The sequence below is a fragment of the Heloderma suspectum genome, chromosome 1 (assembly GCF_057233095.1).
Source record: "Heloderma suspectum isolate Gila_16-S chromosome 1, 16-S_ref, whole genome shotgun sequence".
NCBI lineage: Eukaryota > Metazoa > Chordata > Lepidosauria > Squamata > Helodermatidae > Heloderma > Heloderma suspectum.
In genome coordinates, this window is record NC_139458.1 from 417,379,898 (window position 1) to 417,399,092 (window position 19,195).

Sequence of the window (19,195 nt, forward strand, 5' to 3'; positions counted from 1 at the left end):
TCTAGAAGGTGTTGTAGGTCTTCATAGAACCCATCAACCTCAGCTTCTTTGGCCTCAGTGGTTGGGGCATAGACTTGAATTACTGTGATGTTGAATGGTTTGCCTTGGATTCGTACTGAGATCATTCTATCGTTTTGAGATTGTACCCCAGTACTGCTTTTCCCACCCTTTTGTTGACTATGAGTGCGACTCCATTTCTTCTAAGGGATTCTTGCCCACAGTAGTAGATATGATGGTCACCTGAATTAAATTCGCCCATGCTTGTCCATTTTAGTTCGCTGATTCCCAAGATGTCGATGTTCAGTCTTGCCATCTCATGTTTGACCACTTCCAGCTTACCTTGATTCATCCACAGCTGAGTGTCCTTTCGGCTTCGGCCCAGCCGCTTCACTCTTTCTGGCACTACTTGGAAATTCCCTCTGCTCTTCCCCAGTAGTATATTGGACATCTTCCAACCTGAGGGGCTCATCTTCCAGCATCATATCTCTGAGATATGATTTCTTGACTTCCTACTTTAGCATTCCAATCGCCTATGATGAAGAGGACATCTTTTTTTGGTGTTAGTTCTAGAAGGTGTTGTAGGTCTTCATAGAACTGATCAACCTCAGCTTCTTCGGCCTCAGTGGTTGGGGCATAGACTTGAATTACTGTATCAGTAATTCAAATCTTATCATACGTTCCATGGGGTTTTCTTGGCAAGAATACTGGAGTGGGTTGCCATTTCCTTCTCCAGTGGACCACATTTTGTCAGAACTCTCCACCATGACCTGTCTATCTTGGGTGGCCCTGCATGGCATAGCTTATGGCTTCACTGAGTTACACAAGCCCCTTCACCACAACAAGGCAGTTATCAGATATTGGGGATCAAAAGCTGCTTCCCCTAGTAACTGCAGCACCAAGCACAGTAAGGAAGAGGTTCTATTTAGCATGGGGGAAGGCATGTGGTGCTGATGCTATTATTGCTTGTTTTACGTGGCACAACAAGATGGTGGCACCCAGTTGGCTCATATCAGAGAAAAAGTCAATTAATAGGTACAAATTGAATGTATTAAACAGACAAGAAACCTGATGTGTTTTGAGAGAATTATCTTATTCAAAATATGACCTGCAAAAACCCACAGTAGCTTTGGTATCATAGTTGCTGTGCCATCTGCAGTGATCCTGCTATTCTGTTTGGACTTAACATGATGGATCTTCTCACAGCTTCTGTATGTATTGTGGGTGTCAAGCATACTGAACCCCAATGATCTCTGGCATGTCTGCCTGAGAATCCCTAGAAACAGAAGATGGATATGGGTCTGACCCAATATGACTATTCTTTTGTTCAGCATAGTTTCTTAACTTTTGTTATGTATGTATGTATGTATTTTCCATTAGATGAATACATTCTTCTTCTTTTAATACCAAGCCCTGTTAGCAGAGGATATGGACCGATCAGACATGATTCCAAGAGTAAGATGCCGCTACAGACTCTGCACATGACTTCAGAAAATCAGAAGAGGGTGAAAGAACTTCTCCGTGAGCTCCAAGGGCAAGATCTGACTGCTGGTTCAGAGTTAGTTTTCTTAATATAAATATTTTCTCCATTAAACAGATATAATTCCATGCTGTAGAACATTTTGACTGAACACGAAAACCCTTCAATTATTCTTAGTCTTTAATAGGCATTTCATCATACGTAGCTAAGTGATTTAAAGTTTAGAATGCAGAGTAACTTTATATATTAAGTAAATAAAACAGTTACATAGGGCCAATCTGCACAATCAAACAAGCCACCATGGCTTCCGATGGCTTGTTTTAATCCCTGGCGCATGCTGGGTGCCATTTCCCTAATTAGCCACCCAGGCACAGCTTGTCAGGTCATCCAGACCTGGGTGACATGGCTTGTTTGAGGGGGAAAGAATCCTCAAATAACCCTAAGGATATGGGTTATTTGAGGGTTGTTTCCCCCTCAAACAAGCCATGCTGCCTGGGTTCAGACAACTCAGCAAGCCATGCCCGGGTGTATAATTAGGGAAATGGCACCTGGCACGTGTCAGGGATTAAACCAGGCCACCTTGGCCTATTTAAGCCATGGTGGCTTGTTTTGATCGTGCAAACCAGGTCATAGTTCTGTAGCTTTTCTGGAGTAAGGAACAAGGTGTTTACTTATCTTAGGGGTGGCTCCATTCTTTACATGGCAAACACAATTGCTGTGGGTATACTGATGTTTCCTGTAGCAAACATATAAAGTGTAGATGGCACATGAGACCTGGATATCTGAAGGACACCTCCATTTGAACCTACAGAGGCCCTTCTCTTGTGCCCCTGTTGTCTAAGGTGAGGTGATTGGTAATATAGGATAGGGCCTTTTCTGTGATGGCACCCCATTTGTGGAACACCCGTCCCCAGAGACATTTGCTTGACACCTACTTTGTTTCGCTTTGGGCATCTAGTTAAAACTCATTTTCACCCATGCTTTTAATGAGCAATGAAAGATGTTTTATGCTGCTGTTGAGTTTTATTATATATGGGTTTTCTTGTTATCTCAGCTGCTTCTGCTGGTCTATTGTTGTTTTGGCTTTATTGTTTTGTTAGTTTGTATTTTATGATGTGTTAATTTTTAGAAGATTTTAGTTTGTATTTTATGATGTGTTAATTTTTAGAAGCTGCCTGGTGAAGTTCTTGGAAGGTGGGTTATTTATTTTGTTTCTCTACTGCCCAATAGCAGAAGCTTTCTGGGTGGTTCACAATACAGTTATAAATTACTGTAAGTAATATGTGCTCTTGTTCAATCCCAGTGTGAACACACCTGGGTGCCCTGACCCAGTCTGGTTTCTTGGCACATACATATCAGCGTTTAAAAAGCTAGAATGCCATTCATACTTTGTGTTAGCTGTGGGAAACCCTGGAGCAATACTGATGTGCCTGCAGCATTCATCTTTGCCCTGTAAAGTTGGCACCTCCTTTTCGAATGTTTCCAGCGCCTTTTAACTGAGGAGAGGGTCTTCTCAGTTATGGGACTTGGCTTGTGCGATGCTCTCCCCAGGGTGTCAGCTCCTGCCAGCTGACTGCAGCTGGCAGCGATAAATCACTGGCTGATAACAAGGTCGTAAACCTGTCCAAGGCTGCGAGAGGGAAAAGGTGGCTGAAGCAGGGAACTTTTACTAGGGCAGTCGAATCCAAAGTGATGTGGCAAAGAGAAGTCTGTTTTCCAGTCTGAAGTCCAAAACACACAAGGGAACATGAGCGAGGAAGTGGGTCAGGTTGAGGCTGAGGTCTGGCATGAGATCTGACGTTGTTCTCCAACAACCTTACTCCAGCCTGCTTCCTGCTTTTAACAGCTGCATCCAATCAGTCCTCCTGCCTCTGAGAGCCTTTCTGTCTTAAATGGACAGAGGCTCACCTGCATTGTTCCCTTACATGCAGCTGCCTTCGCTCTGTGGAGGTCAGTGGCATTTTGCCCTCCGAATCCTGCTCTGTGGGGCTGCAGCTGGAGGTGAGAGGGCTCGGGCTCCTTCTGTGCTGGTCCCTTTCCCTGGGTCTAGAGCCTGCCATTCCCCTTCATCCTCAGAGGAGTCTGAGGGAGGCATGACACAGGGAGGCTCACCTAGTGCTTTACCCTGTTATCCTTTCAGTGCCAGGCAAAGACCTTCATATTTTCCCAGGCTTTTAATCCATGACACAACTATTTTTAACTTCTTTTTTATCTTGTTTGTTTATTGGTACTTCATTATTATTGGAGGGGGGTTTCTAGATTTTACTTTTGTGAGCCATGCTTTGAATGTTTTTTACATTGAAGGGTGGGATACAAATTGATGAGATAAAATAAGCAAACCTCAAAAGGGACACATACGTAAGAAAAGCTGCCTTCTCCCTTCCCCCGCTCAGCCATTCAAACTCCTTTTCCCCTCGCCTTGCCTCCGATACCAGAAGTGATCTATGCTGGGGAAAAGTGATAGATCATGGAGGGGAAGGGTACAGCTTCCCCCTCTCATGTGTCCCTCTTGGTTTTAAAGGCAGAGCCCCATCCCCTACGTTAAACATGAATGAGGCAGGCGCATGATTAAACAAACATGGCTGCTGTTACCAGGTCTTTGTTGTTTATTCGGTCAGTCGCTTCTGACTCTTCGTGACTTCATGGACCAGGTCTAGTTTGGCCCTAAGAAGACCGGGTGCAACAATCTGGTTTAGATCAGAACACTCTGAATAATTAAGCTGAATCACTTGTGTATGTTTCTTAGGTCTTCCTTGGGGGTCCAAGGTCTAAGTAACGGTGTAGCGATGCAGAGCAGAGCGTAAAATAGGTTTCTCAAATCCTAGAGCTCTGTTTTGTCCTTAGAGATACTACTTGTAACTGAGACTCTTTGCTATCTTTTTCAGAACACTTGTATCAGGCGAAGATGATTATGATGAAGCAGATTACTTGGATGATGAGCGGTGCTGGTCAGATGGCCAAGCAGTTTCTAAAACTACCACAAGTACTTCTTTTCAAGCACCTGTGAATCATGTTCCTGAGGTTGAGGTGTCTTTGTTTGCTGTGCATAAACTTTCCAGGTGATTTATTTTTCCCATAAATAATATGGAAAATATTAGTCAGGAAGTAGGATTAGGACAGGGTTGCTGAAAACCTCCATAGCTGCACTTACATGAAGGAGTTCAGAATGTGACTTTTAATGTGGAATCCCGCAGCCTGAGCACAATCTAGAGAATCTTGGGTTTCATATACTTTTAAAGAGCCCTTCTGACTGCAAGGAAATTGCTAAAAAGACAACCTCTAGTTGAAAATTCCAACAGGTTGGTAGAGGGTCTGTGTGTTGTGAGTGGAGGAGAGAATAAAAGAATTCTAGTGGCTGTTGGCCATTTCATACAGTGCTTGGCTTACCTTTCCCTGCTTTTACAAGGCTTCCCAGTTACCTTCCCATCAACTTTCCTAGGAAACTCAGCTCAGTTTCCTAGTTCCATCCTTCCACACACATGCATAGAAAACAAAATTCCTTCATCTGAAAACAGCCTCCAACCTGCCCAAATAGAGTAGTGATGCAAATTATGTAAGGCATACAAGGAAAGCAAATTTATACAGTTATGGCCAAGTTACATATTTTATTCCAGTTCCAGAAGCCACACAGTATAGACCAGGGATGGGAAACCTCTTTCAGCCCAAGGGCTGAATTCAATTTCAGAGAAGCTCTTGGGGGCCACATTCCAGGGGTGGGCGGGGCTAAAGGCAAAAGTGGAGGAGACAAAGTACCAGCATTGTTGTTGTTGTTCAGTCGTTCAGTCGTGTCCGACTCTTCGTGACCCCATGGACCATAGCACGCCAGGCCTTCCTGTCCTGCGCTCTCTCCCGGAGCGTGCTCAAGTTCATATTCATTGCATCCGTGATGCCATCTAGCCATCTCATCCTCTGCCGTCCCCTTCTCCTTTTGCCTTCAGTCTTTCCCAGCATCAGGGTCTTTTCCAGGGAGTTTTCTCATATTTTAGCTTAAAGCTCTTCCTGCCAGTGGCTAAGCCTTAGGAGAGGAATTTCAACCTTTTAGAATGGAAGAAAAACTGTGCAATAGAATTGGTGGGCAGGGAGAAGGGGTGGGGCCAGGGGAAGGGGTCATGGCTGTTTGGGGGACCCCAGAGTGCTGGGTTGCAAGTCCCTGGAGGACTAGATTTGGCCCACGGGGCTGAGGTTCCCCACCCCAGTATACACTCTTGCCACAGGGTAACAGCAAGCATCCTCAAAAGTAGTGGGGCTGCTTGCTCTTGCAGAAATGTTCTGGCATATGCATCTACAGTGTCTTTTTCTCCTCTTCCTAGATACGGTTTTGATAGTGAGCGTTGCCGAGCAATGCTGCAATCCTGTAATGGTAACATTGGGGCATCCCTGGAGCGCTTGCTGTTGCAGTGCTTCTCAGAAAAATTTGGAGAGAAGATACAGGTCACAGAAACTGCTGCTCAGGCCAGTACTGAAGACTGTTTGGAACAAAGGCAAGAAGAGGCTTTTGCCCTCCATTCAATCTGTGGAGATAAATTCGTGGAAAGAATTCAAAACCGAGTTTGGACTATTGCATTAGATTTGGCATACTTAACAGAGATTCTCAGCAAACCAAAACAAGGGAACAGCAACCCCAGCAATGGGCCAAAGCCAGCATCCCTAGAAATCTGCAAACATTACCTCCGAGGAGAATGCAGGTTTGGATCAAGATGTAAGTTCAAGCATGAAACTCCACACAAGCAAAAAACGCTTCCGAGCATTAGAGAAGATGCTCATCTGAGACTTAACACTCCTGTGTATGAATTGGAAGTAAGATTTCCCGAAGACAACAAATACCCCTATCAGCCGCCCCTTGTGGCGTTATATTCTACTAACGAGAGCCTGCCCTTGTCTTGTCGATTGCACATTGCTGAATTACTTTATGAAAAGGCCTTAATATCATCTGAGTCTAACGAACCTGTTGTTTATGCTTTTATAACATGCTTAGAGGACGAAGCTGAAGTAACAAAATTGCTTAGTAAGACTTCCCACAGATACAGTGTTCCTCCCTTGTCTCTGATGACACCCTTGGCAAGAACACCAGAAGATGTTGATAAGCAAGTGCTTCCTCATAGCTCACGTGGCCCATATCAGATTTCAGAAGGTACATACATGTTCATAAGTCCTTGCTGAGAATTGTATAGTTCAGACGTTAAAGGAGGAGACCATGTATAGAATTTTGAGAGCCTGGGTTCTGTTCCCAATTGACATTTTTGGCCTCCAGTTCAGAGTCCTGTGTGTACTCTTGTGCAAGTAGATGTTCCTGTTACAGTGCTATTTAGGAATATTGTATTATAAGGTGATCTGGGAGGAAGCTGAATACTATTTTATGAAGTTGCAATCATGAGCATATACATAACTTACTGGATGCCTACCAGGTACATGGAAATTACTGTCAGGATGCACCAGTATGGTTCATAGGCCTACTCTGATTATCAAGCAACACAATCTTCAGCACTAGAAATCCGATATTTTCTCCTCAAATAGAAATATGATTGATTGGGGGCCTCCCTTGGAGCAAGGGAGAAAGTGGCTATCCAGACCCTTAAAAAAAAACTTTTAAAAAAAGTTATCTGAATCATTACAATATAAGTTCTGATATTATATAAAGGAAACTATTGTAATACCAGATTTCTTGGCATATTGTTATAAGTCACTTGAAATACAACACCGTTAAAATCCATTTAAGAGAACAATCACTGAGTAAATGGAAGCCTGTTGTGTGTATTGGTCACCTGTAAATTATTACTGGATCATGGTGCTTGTGTGTGAAGTTATCTCCTTTCATTTATTCTCGCCCACAAGATAGGTTAATTCATCTTCCAGTTCTATGGCATTTTGAGAAATATCCAGTTGTCCAAGATGACAGGATAAACATTTGTGGGTGACATTAGGTATCCCTGTACTAAATCCATCACTTTTTCTCCTGTAACACATGGGATCTTGTTTGCATTTCCAATACTGATTGTAGTTATTGTCCAGGGTAGGTGGAACTCGTCAGTTTTCAGTTAATTTGTGAGTGTATTAGATTGCAAGGAATAAACAAAGGTATATGAGCACTGAAATGTCACAGCATATAGTTCGATCAATTAAATCATTAGGTGAGGACAAAAAGGGGAGGGGGTGGAAATCTGATTACTAGAATAGTCGCACCTTATACTTGCTACCACATAAGAATCCTATTTCCATAGAGAATCATAGAGTTGGACGAGACTAAAGGCATCAAATCCATCCCCGCTATATTTTCTAAGGGTGCAATCCTATTGTTTATGCCCTTGATCTTTCTGAGCCTCCAAACTCAGAGACTTATGAGCATCTAGTGCAGAGTGGGAGGAGAAGCAGAGGCGATCGTTGCTTCCCCACTCTTCACGCTCTGCATTTTCGCTAGATGGGCTTTTTTACCTGTCTAGCTGGGGCGTCTCGAAGGGAGAGGGAAAGGAGGTTGAAGAGGCCTTGGGATAGCTCATATCCCAGCCTCTCCAGTCCCCTCACCTCCATGCCCACCGAACCTCCCCCCTCTCCCAGGTTGCATTCCCAACCTCAGAGAGGCAGCCAGCACAGTTCTTTCCACGCCGGAGGAGGGGGGCGGAGTGCAGATTCCCTCCTCCAAGGGTGGAACACTGTCTCCAACCTCACATCTGGGAGACTGAAGTATCTTATGGCCCCTAAGGTGCTGTCTAGGGGCCATAGGGTTGCTCTCTACAGCATTAGTTTTGGAGAATGAAACCTTTATTATGGTCAGATGACTAATATGTTCTGAGTGATTAAAGCCTTTATTTGTTGTTGTTCAATACTGATAAATTCAAACCTCAGACTAGTATAGTTGTCTTCGAGGATTACTTTTTTCAATCACACTTACATTACGAAACCTTGTTACTAATTAAAAAAAAGACTAAAGGCACCATCCTATGCATGTTTAGACAGAAAAAAGTCCTACAACTCCCAGCATTCCCCAGCCAGCATGGGGAAGGACAGCTGTAGGACCTTTTTCTGTCTAAACATGCATAGGATTACGCCCTAACTACATTAATTGCAATTCAGGAAAGTTGGGACTAATTTTTTTACTTGCGGAAAATTCTTCTAACAGGGCATTTAACAATATGATGGATAATGCTAACAGAGTTTGTATATTTATTTATGGGACATAAGAATGCTTTTAATACATGCCCTTAAGGCAGCTTACAAAACAAATCCATACTAAAACATAATAAACAATATATGAAATTAAAAAGCCAATAAGAACTACAAAAGGTAAAGCAGCAAGCAAGGAGCAAGATTAAAGGAATAGCAGCTAAAACCAGTATTTTGTATGCCACCAAAAGTCCATGAGAACAGACACCTAGAAAATACTTGTGTCAACAGCACTTCTCTCACTTTTATCTGGATTGGGTCCATTAACTGAAGTTATCTGCTGTACTATATTAACTCTCAGTGCTGTGTGCAAGTGAAGCAATTTTTTAAAAAGTTGCTACTATACAGAATGAAAGAAAAACTCTACTCTGATCTGTAGGATCCTGTAGGAACAATACTAGGATGTTTGGAGAATGTGGGTAAATGTAAAAGGGAGTGGTTTGGACAGCTGCAATAAACAATCCCAATTGTAGGGAAAAAATGTGAGAGAAAACAAAATAGTGGTCTCTTTTACTGAGAGGCTGTTCTTGTGAGGCATTTTGGCAGGGGGAGGCTTGAAAGCTCAGTGGTAGAGCACATACTTTGCATGCAAATGGTCCTGGGTTCAATCCCCACCATCTCCAGGTAGGGCTGGGAAAGACTCTTGTCTGAGAGTCCCCTGGAGAGCTGCTGCCAGTCAATGTTGACTAGGGGTGTAGATCCTCAGGCTAGGGGGCCAAAACTAGCCCTCCTAAGGTCCCAATCTAGGGCTCCCCAGATGGCTACACCCCCTTTCCCCCAACCCCTTTCCTAAGACTTAGCGACTGGCAGTAAGGGCTTTAAGCTAAAATATGTTGGTTATTTTTATCTGTTTGGGGCCCCACCCCTTTTTCCTTCAGCCCCACCCACTACTGGAATGTGGCCTCCAAAATTTTCTCTGAAATGGAATTCGGCCTGAGGCTGAAAGAGGTACTGTACTTCCTGACGTAGACAGTACTTGGCTTGATGAACCTAAAGTCTGACTCAGCCTTTCTACGCAAGACATTTATTGTGCACTCGTGGTTCCTCACTCATGGGAGTTTACGGGTGCATTACATGATGCTGTCATCCTCCAGGGCCTCTCCCGTGCTTTGCAATCATTATAACAGTTTTTTTTTTTTTCCTAACAAGGAAAGTCTGGTATTTCTGTGAATGGTGGCATGAAAACCTGATGTATTTGTTCAGTTCCACTATACCACAGTGCCACCTAGTGGTTGTGTAATGTAACATATAGAGCTTTTCTGCATGAGACTTTTAACCTGTTACTTTACCGAGGCTTCTGCTTCTGGATTGTTTGTAGGATTAAGATCGGCTCCTTTACGCATGTTTTTTCCCAGGGTTTTTCTTTCTCTGTCTTTTTATATGTTCCATTGCACAACCACTAGGTAGTGCTTGGTATAGCAGAATTGTGGAAATACACTAGGGTTTCATGCCCCCATTGAGGATATCCCAGACTTTCTTTGTTAGGAAAAAAAATGCTTAAATGGTTGCAAAGCATAGGAGAGGCCCTGGAGGAGGAGGATGTCATGTAAAGCACCTGCAAACTACTGTAGATGAGGAAATGAACACATAATAAATGACTTGTGTAGAAAGGGCCTCAATAGGAGGCAGCTTCCTCTGTTCTAAAGGTCAACCTGTCACTGAGCCAGTACAGACACTACATCTGCCTCTACAATCTGCACTCTGTGGTGAGTGTCCTATCCTCTGGCTGTACTGTTTGGTACAACGGCTCAAGTGAATCTTGTATAGCATAATCAATTTCCTTGTCCCCAATCTGTGTTAGTAGTGGCCACTGGCAGGAGCAAGCGAACTCAAGGAATGATGGGCAGAATTCATGAGGGGAGATTTATTTATTTATTTATTTATTTAATGCATTTCATCGCCACCTTTAAAGACTGCTGCGAGTGATGGAAATCTCACCATTGGCATGCTGTTCCCTGTGGCAAGAATCGCATCTAATGGAATGTTCTGTTATAAAGCTTTTGCCTTCCTCTGAAGTCTGTCTAACATTTCAGAAGAGTGTAAGTTAAGATATTCTCTGTTTTAAGCAACAAAGGAGTTGGCAACTGAAGAGGACGATGAGGAGGAGGAGGAACTACAGACAGTTCACATAGAGACAGAAAGTTATGTGAACCTCAAGAAGAAGCTTTTAAGGAAGTACAGCGCACCAGCAAAGCCAATTTGCAAAGAAAATTTAAGAATTTGCAAACAGTTCCGCATAAAGAAGGTACAATTAGGGTTTAAATTGTAAACCTGCAAAGATGATGATAATGATTTATTTCATTTCAATACTTCCCAATAGCCAAAGCTCTCTGGGTGATTTACAACAATTCAAGATGAGTAGAAAAAGCAATTATGTTCAATATACTTCTAATTTTTGTTTTTAAAAATTAACTATGTCAGTGAATAACAGGTGGAAAAACATTCTGATAGCAAGAACTGAGAGAAGTCATTGAGGTTCTGATAATGCAGCAGAACTCCACATATTAATATTTTGCTTTCTATGAATTCCCAGATTGTTTTATATTTGTTAACCATATTACAGTTTTATGTATCGTAAGGCAAAGGTCTGTACACCATTGTCATCTATACAATTAATGTGTGTGATCTACAGTTAACAAACAAGAAAAGATCCATCTAACATCACACACTAAAAACAGAGGTTCATATAATATCCTGAGTTTTTATTTCATAAAGTTAAAAAAGACTGTCTTATTAGTCAACACGTATCTTTTGTAATACTCCTAGTTGCTACTGGGCTTGCTTAGATGCTGAGAGTGTTTATGTAAGTCTAAAGAAATCAATTGCAGCCCAGGGAAGTACTTGTGATAGGGCTGCAACCCAATTAAGGGAGCAATCCTATAACCACTAGACAGCGGCTAGATGGCCATAGGATATCTTGTTTTCCGGGAACCGACCTCAGAGCCCATGCTGTGAGGTCAGTTCCCAGAGAACCGACCTCCCTACAGTTCTGCGCTGCCTCAGAGGCAGCGCGGAACAGCCCCATGCTCACAGGAGGAGTGCAGAGCGGCTGAAAAGGGGCATGTCTGGGGGCATTCTGGGGCGGAAAGGGCAGAAATACCTGTACAACACATCCAGTGTGTTGTACAGCAGCCTCCTTCCCCACTCAGCCCTCCCCTCCTGTGGCTAGACAGCCACGCTGTCTAGCTGAAAATGCAGGGCAGGAGAAATGCGGAGGGAATGATCCCCTCTGTTCTTCTCCTGCCCTGCATTGGATAGGCAGGCGCCTATCTGGATAGGATTGCACCCGAAAGAAATTATAATAATATGAATTTTAGTCGATTGATCTATCGATTCAGATTTACATATGGGTAAAAGCAATAGTTCTGAATCAAGAAACACGCTTTATTTTTAGGTGTGTAAGCATGTACAATCAAAAAACCAAGTCTTTTCTCCTATGAAAGAAAAAGTGCCTCATCTTAAGATGGTGCTTGCCATCTGCGGTTGGCTGGCCAGGGGATGCAGGGAGTTCTAGGGCTTATTTCTGTGTACACATGCATACAATTATGCCCTTAATGTATTCCTTCAAATCCACTCTCTGACTAATTGGGGGTACCTTTTTAGTAGCTGAAAGTGCTTTTAACATTAAATGTTGATGCCCTAACTGGTGGTATTCAGCATCTGGATCATGGTCAGAGACTGTCCTAGCTGTCTGAGCTCCTTAAAAAGCTTTGCTTTGACAAAATGCCGCGTAGGTCTGTCTGTTCTTTTTTTGTTAGGTAGCTTTTCAGGCTGTAAGTATATTGTTGACAATAGATCATGGTTGATCCTGAACTGAAGGGCTAATTATGGCTTTTGTTGACCTTGTGTATGTGTTTGTCAGTCCTCTAGGCACTATCAGGCCATGTTGCAAGAGAGACAGAAGCTTCCTGCATGGGAAGAGAGAGAAACCATTCTTGGCTTGCTGAGCAAATATCAGGTCCTGGTTGTGAGTGGTATGACTGGGTAAGGTATATGACCTGTACACAAACTTGAACAGTAAAAGCTAGGCTGCATGTTACACCTATCATGTGAACAGCAACCAATCTCTGCCTATTCAGAACTTTGAAGGGTCTCTCCCCCCGGCAAGCAAAGTGAGAGAGGCTTGAAGTCATATTTGCAGGAAAGGAGGGACGTTGGCTGGGCTTTTTCCTTCTTCAGTTTTTAACTGGGGTCCACCAGGCCCCATCATTGCAAGCTTTTAGGGAGACTTGGAAGACTTACCTGCTTTCTCTGGCCTGTCCCTGAGTATGTTTTATTGGACTGTTCTTGTGTTTTAAATTTTAGGGCTGGATGCTTTATTGCTGGTGTCTGTTGATTTTATTAATTTCTACTGTTTTATCATTGGGTGGGATTTTATCATATAAGCCACCTGGGGAGAGCTTTTTGCCCTTAAAGGCAGCCTAGAAATATTTCAAATTATCTATATATCTATAACTTATCTATATACATATGTCTGTCTTATCTACCTTCCTCCTTCTCCCAATGGTTGGGGTAGATTAGCTGAGATGAGCGATAACTGGAGATAAATGAGAGGAAGAAAAGGCCCAGCCAGTGTTCCTTCCCTTGTATGGGGAACATGTGACCTCTAGAAGTCAGTGGACTGCAACTCTCATCATTCCTCAGCGTTAGCTATGCTGGCTATGACCAATGGGAGCTGCAGTCCTTCAACATCTAGAGGGCCACACATTCCTCAGTCCTGCTGTAAGTATTGACTTCAAGCCCTCTCACTTCTCTTACCTATAAGGTGGAAACCTGCAGAAGCCTGAACAGTCAGAGCCAGCTTGCTTTGCACATGGTAAGGGTAGCATGAAGCCATGCTCTTAATGATGCATGCTAGACAATCTCACCTGACAGCGGCAATATAAAATAGCTCACATTGGTCTTGGAACCAGATTGCACCGTGCGTCTACTACCAGGAAGATTCACGAACATCATTTTGTGGCTCATATGCTACTATTGAGCCTTTCTGTTCTGAGAGCTGGGAAACCCTACAAGCAATACCATGCTGGTCCACCATAGCTTAGCTTTATCTTTCCCTGTATTCATAACTTATCGGGGCTCCAAGTCCTGGCTCAGAAAAGGCATGGTCCAGCCTAAAGGACAAAGAGAAGAACATGAGGTCTGTATTGTTGGCAGGATGTAAGCTCCTGTCCCACCTCTTCAAGAAAATTAGTGATCTAAAGTTCAGATGGTGAAAGAGTAAGCCATACAATTTCTAATTTATTCTGTTAAAAATTCGATAGTAATTTAAGGTTGTAATCATAAACACAAGTGAATGTAAAATTCCAGTGTACAATCTGGTGTATGTATATGTGAATGTACTGATTTGGGACCTAATCTTTTTAGAGTGTCATAAAACACAAGGTCTAATTCAGTATTCCCCAACCTCTACTGACCCCATCGTGAGCAAACATACCAAGGGCAATATCCTGCAGGAAACATCATACTTTGCCAATTGGAAAAAGATCACTTTCTATGGAAACCCAATCGGAATTGGCTATCAGAGCAAAATAAATATTTGTTCCCATTTGTAGAGAGAAGAGAATTTCTACCTGGCAGATTATAATGGTCTCTGGCTTAAAATAGTTTGTACATCTGCAATCCTTAGCAGACAGTATTGCACAATTCAATGTTGTTCAGTCGTTAAGTCGTGTCCGACTCTTCGTGACCCCATGGACCATAGCACGTCAGGCCTTCCTGTCCTCCGCTCTCTCCCGGAGTGTGCTCAAGTTCATATTCATTGTATCGGTGATGCAAATTTACATTTATTTAAAGGGTTACGTGTATGCAAATGCAGGAAGGTGAAGGATTTTTTTTCCCCTCCGGGGTGAAGTAGAAACCCCTTTTTATTGTAATTTGGATTGTATTGCCATTATATTATATTGATTTGTAAGTTGCCTTGAGACATGAGAAGTAAATAATTCCATTAAAAAAATTCAGCAACAGCATGTGGATGTATTGCCCATAGGTTACTGGTGTGGAGTGTGCTGGTTTATTATGCAAGAAATCCAGGCTGAATTCTGCACACATCTTAACGTTTTGCTTGAGGGAGAAGAGAATTTTGTTTTTATTCAATTTCTCTCCTTCATATAGATGTGGAAAGACCACACAGATTCCTCAGTTTATCTTGGATTCCTCACTAGAAGGTCCTCCCAGTACATTAGCCAACATCATCTGCACCCAGCCTCGCAGGATTTCTGCCATTTCCGTGGCTGAACGTGTAGCCAAGGAGCGAACGGAGAGAGTTGGGGTCACAGTTGGATATCAAATCCGGCTAGAAAGTGTCATGGTTTGTTCATTCGTTTTTTACTTTTTATTCCAGTGGTGACATGTGTACTAGCCAATAGATGCATACACTTAATTTTTATTTATTTTTATATTTTTGTCCTCTGGCAGCAATTAATTAGGTCTCTATCATGACATTTAACTGCATCTTTTATTAAACTAAGTAGCAGAGATTCTATTTCTGCTAACTGAGATTGAAGGAGTAGGAGGAGAATAGCAAGCTGCTGTGCGTAGCACAGGAGTGTCTCTTCCCTTTGGGTACTGAGGAAATTGACATGGGAAAAGGTTTGAAAGAGGCCTCTAAAGCAATAAGACAACATTTGTATTATCTAAGTCTTGTAACTGGCTTAATTTGGTTTTAATAGATATTTGTATGTGTTTTGAGACCTTTCTAGCTGAGAAGCGGAATAAACATATAAAAATAAATAGAATAAATCCTAATTCGTGAGCTGTAATCTATATTGACATGAAACAGCAGCAAATTCTCTGGGTTGATACAATTCAAGCTACTCTGGAACCAAAGACGCAGTAAGCATTCCATCTATGAAGAGAGAAAATCTTTCAATAGGGTTCAAGCCTATTTAGGTATCCCAAGAATGCAGCCTCTGCTGTTCAGATGTTAGTTTAGTTCACCCAGTTAGTTTTCCGTCCATCCACCAGTTCAAAACATGGAATATATATACATCTCATATGAGCCTGCCCATATATTCAGATCGTCTGGTGAGGCCTTGCTCTGGGTGCACACCCTTGCCCCGGTCCCCCCACTTCAGAGGTGAGGTGGATGGCTACCAGAGACTGGGCTTTTTCTGTAGTAACATCCAGGCTATATTCATCAGGCACCTACATTGTTGAACTTTTAGCACCAGTTAAAAACTCGTCTGTTTGCCCAAGATTTTGGTGGCACCTGGTTGGTGTTTAGTCTTCCTTTTTATTTTCTCTTGTTCTCAGCTTGCTGCTATTTTTTTTATTGGAAGGAGATTGTTGTTTATTGCTAGGTGTGAGCTGTTTTTGTACCCAAGAGAGGAGGAAGTGGGAGAAGGTGACCCCATTGCATGCTCCCCACCCCTTAACTGTGTTTAACAAAGAGGCGACCTTGTGCCCTTGGTTTTTGGGCATGCTTTCCTAGCCAGAGACTAAATGACTGCATGGAATTCGCAGGGTGTAATTTGCTTACTTTCTGTACTTTTGCTTCTGCTAGTCATGGGAAAGGGTGATCAGCTTTGCAGGATACTGAATTCCCTTCCCCATGACCCCTGGAAATCTGAATGGGACACTTGGACATAATCTGGGCTGTCACAGTGATTGCCAGAAAAAAATGATTTGGTTCACAATTTTGTTTCCCTTTTCATTTTAAGTCTTCAGCTACCCGGCTGTTGTACTGTACGACTGGAGTGCTTCTGAGAAGACTAGAAGGGGACATGAGTTTACAAGGATTCACACATGTTATTATTGATGAAGTTCATGAGAGAACAGAAGAAAGGTAATTCAGTCTTTTATTTTCACTTCTGTTATTTATTTGTTGCCATTTTATCTTGCCATTCCTGCTAAGAGCTTGTGGCAGCATACATTGGTCCCGCCTCACGACAACCTTGTAAGGTAGGGTAGGCTGAGAGAGCAATTGTTCCAAGGTACCCAGTAAGTTTTGTGGTTTAGTAGAGACTTGAATTTGAATCTCCCTAATCCTAACCTGAATCTCTAACCACTACACCACACTAGTTATCATAATAATGGTACTTGTCTGTCTGTCTAATCATATACATTGGCCTGGTTCACATGTAATGATAAGCCAGGTTTTATCATTGTGTGCACAAGCCTGTGTGAGGCTGATTAAAACCCCAGGCTTGCATGCTCACCCATCTCTTCTCCTCCTCTCACAAGATTGGGAGGAGGACTAAACTATGTTTCAGTTTCAGTTTCCTCAATTCCTGGCTTATCATTATGCACAAACCAGGAGTCATGTTTTAAAATGAACTCTAGTTATTAAACAAGCCAGGAAGGTAATTGGTTGTTTACAAGATGAATAGAGTTTGAATTAAACCATGATTCCTGGTTCATATGTAATGACAAGTCAGGAATTGGGGGAAAGTGAAACTGGATTGTAGTTTATTCCACCTCCTGGCTGATTGGCAGGAGGAGAGCGAAGGGGGGAAGTATGCAGCCCCAAGGTTGATGGAGGCTTTTACACGTCGTGCTAAACCCTTGCCTTGTGTTACATGCGAATGTGGCTGCTGTCTTGTAATTGTTGTCGTGAATGGTAGCCCAGTATTTGTTATTCCTATATTGCAGATGGCAGGACTGAGATGGAGAATGGCACAGGCATGGCAGAGGCAGTATTCAAACCAAGGACTTTGTAGCCCCATTCTTTTAGCCATGGCACTACACCAGCTCACCACTCTAGGGTCTACGATGTGCAAAAATAATGTGTGCAACAATAATGAAAGGATGAAACAATAACATGTGAAAGTTCCAGGCCATGGCTACTAAGACTTCAACTAGAGATCTTGGATGTCCCTTTAAAAAAAACCCAAGGCATTGGGAGAAAATGCAGTAAATGCTGTGCCTCCAGTCCTTCACTCTCACTCCTCTTCTGCCTGCTGTAACAAGCTCCTCTTCATACGCCATTCCAGGCAAGGCAAGTGAATGAAGGAAGTACTGGAATGGGAGGCACAGTGGCTGCATCCTCTTCTAGTGCCTCTTTTTTTTAATGGATATGCAGTGTCTCTTGCTGAGGACTTGGGAACCATATTCCAGGCAGATTTAATTATCTGACTTTGATTTCTTTTTGCATATGTGGCAGTCGTTTGTACTCACTTTCAGAATATTCCCGTACACTCCAAAATTTGCTTTTCACGTGTAAGGACTAGAATCTTGTTCCCCACCCCTCCACCACCTTAAAAAGCAATCATGAACCAAGTCCTTGTTTGTATCCCGAATTCTGCTGCCATTATTGATAATTGATTCTATGACACAAGCTCTAATATATACAATATCCAAAGCTCTGGTTATAGGGAACTCAGAAATAATCCAAAAGTGGGTATTCATAGATGGCTTTGAATGCTGATAGGATTATTGGCTGGATATCATCAATGGTGATATCATGGGGGAGGGGAAATTAGCAGAGAACAGAGAGCGGCGTGAGAGAAGATGGCAAATAATTTCAAATGTCTTCTGCTTGTTTTCTTCAGTGACTTCTTGCTATTGGTTTTGAAAGATATAATGTTTCAGAGGCCGGACCTGCGCATTATACTAATGAGCGCTACCCTGAATGCAGAACTCTTTTCTCAGTACTTTGACTCCTGTCCTATCGTTAATATACCAGGTGAAAAACAGTCTATTGTTTTTGTTAATCTCTTCCCATGTTATATGTCTTGCCGGTTTTAACAAATTTGTCTCCATTGTAAGAGCTCTTACTTGGTTGATGTTGTTTCTCTGACAGGGTGTTCTGCTCCTAGTAGTTACTAAAAATGTCTGATTTGAAGAAAGGCAAGTAGGTCAGGCTTAAGAATGTTCATTCTTTTAAAAATGTAATAGCAGCCCTGTTGGATCAGGTCAAACTTCATCTGGCTCAATATTGTTTCCAACAGTTGCCAGCCCCGGGAAGCTCATAAGCAGGGCATTAAGGCAGCAATCCTCCCTGTATTTGTCCCAACATCCTTCATTCATATTTTTTTATTTGTTTACTTGTTTTGCAAAACCTAGGGAGCCAGCAAAATTTTTCTAGGATCCAGAAAGGAGGAGAAACTTGCTTCCTGATCTTTGTAGCCACCCAGTTTTTTTAGGTGCCAGTGGCTATGGGCATGTGAATTTTTCTGTCTTTGCATTTAGGTATCATGATTAATAACTGATGGTAGCCCTATCTTCCGTAAAATTGTCTGATACCTTTTACAAGCCATCTCAATTAAAATCATTCCGGAGATTTTTATAACGTAAATATAAAACTTAAAGCAGCTTAGGGCACAATCCTATTGGGGTTCTCCTCAAACGTGGAGGCTGATGGGCACCCTCTGCAGGAGCAGCAGGAGCGTGGAGGTGATCTTTGCCTCTGCACTGCCCCTGCTCTGCATTTTTGCTAGATGGGCTTTTTTGTCCATCTAGTTGGGGCTCTGCAGAGTGGGAGGGAAGGAGGCCAGGGGGGCCAGAGGATTCTTCATAGGTCAGCCTCCCCAGTTCGGTCCTCTCCTTGCCCACAGAACCACTCCTCTTGGAGGTCATTTTTGTGACCTTGACGAGGCAGCTGGTGTGCTTCTTTCCCTG

At 42.7% G+C, this 19,195-nt stretch overlaps 1 protein-coding gene across 2 annotated transcripts in view; it reads left to right on the forward strand.

The window, feature by feature from the left end:
• DHX57 (DExH-box helicase 57) overlaps nucleotides 1-19,195 on the forward strand; it is a 52,815-nt gene that overhangs the window by 6,057 nt on the left and 27,563 nt on the right. For both annotated transcript variants that reach the window (XM_084829138.1, XM_084829139.1), the window contains exons 3-10: nucleotides 1,409-1,555; nucleotides 4,363-4,536; nucleotides 5,788-6,608; nucleotides 10,702-10,880; nucleotides 12,498-12,619; nucleotides 14,750-14,945; nucleotides 16,297-16,421; nucleotides 18,127-18,260. In XM_084829138.1, coding sequence (XP_084685264.1) covers nucleotides 1,409-1,555; nucleotides 4,363-4,536; nucleotides 5,788-6,608; nucleotides 10,702-10,880; nucleotides 12,498-12,619; nucleotides 14,750-14,945; nucleotides 16,297-16,421; nucleotides 18,127-18,260 — 1,898 coding nt within the window. The remainder of the gene's footprint in view (nucleotides 1-1,408; nucleotides 1,556-4,362; nucleotides 4,537-5,787; nucleotides 6,609-10,701; nucleotides 10,881-12,497; nucleotides 12,620-14,749; nucleotides 14,946-16,296; nucleotides 16,422-18,126; nucleotides 18,261-19,195) is intronic.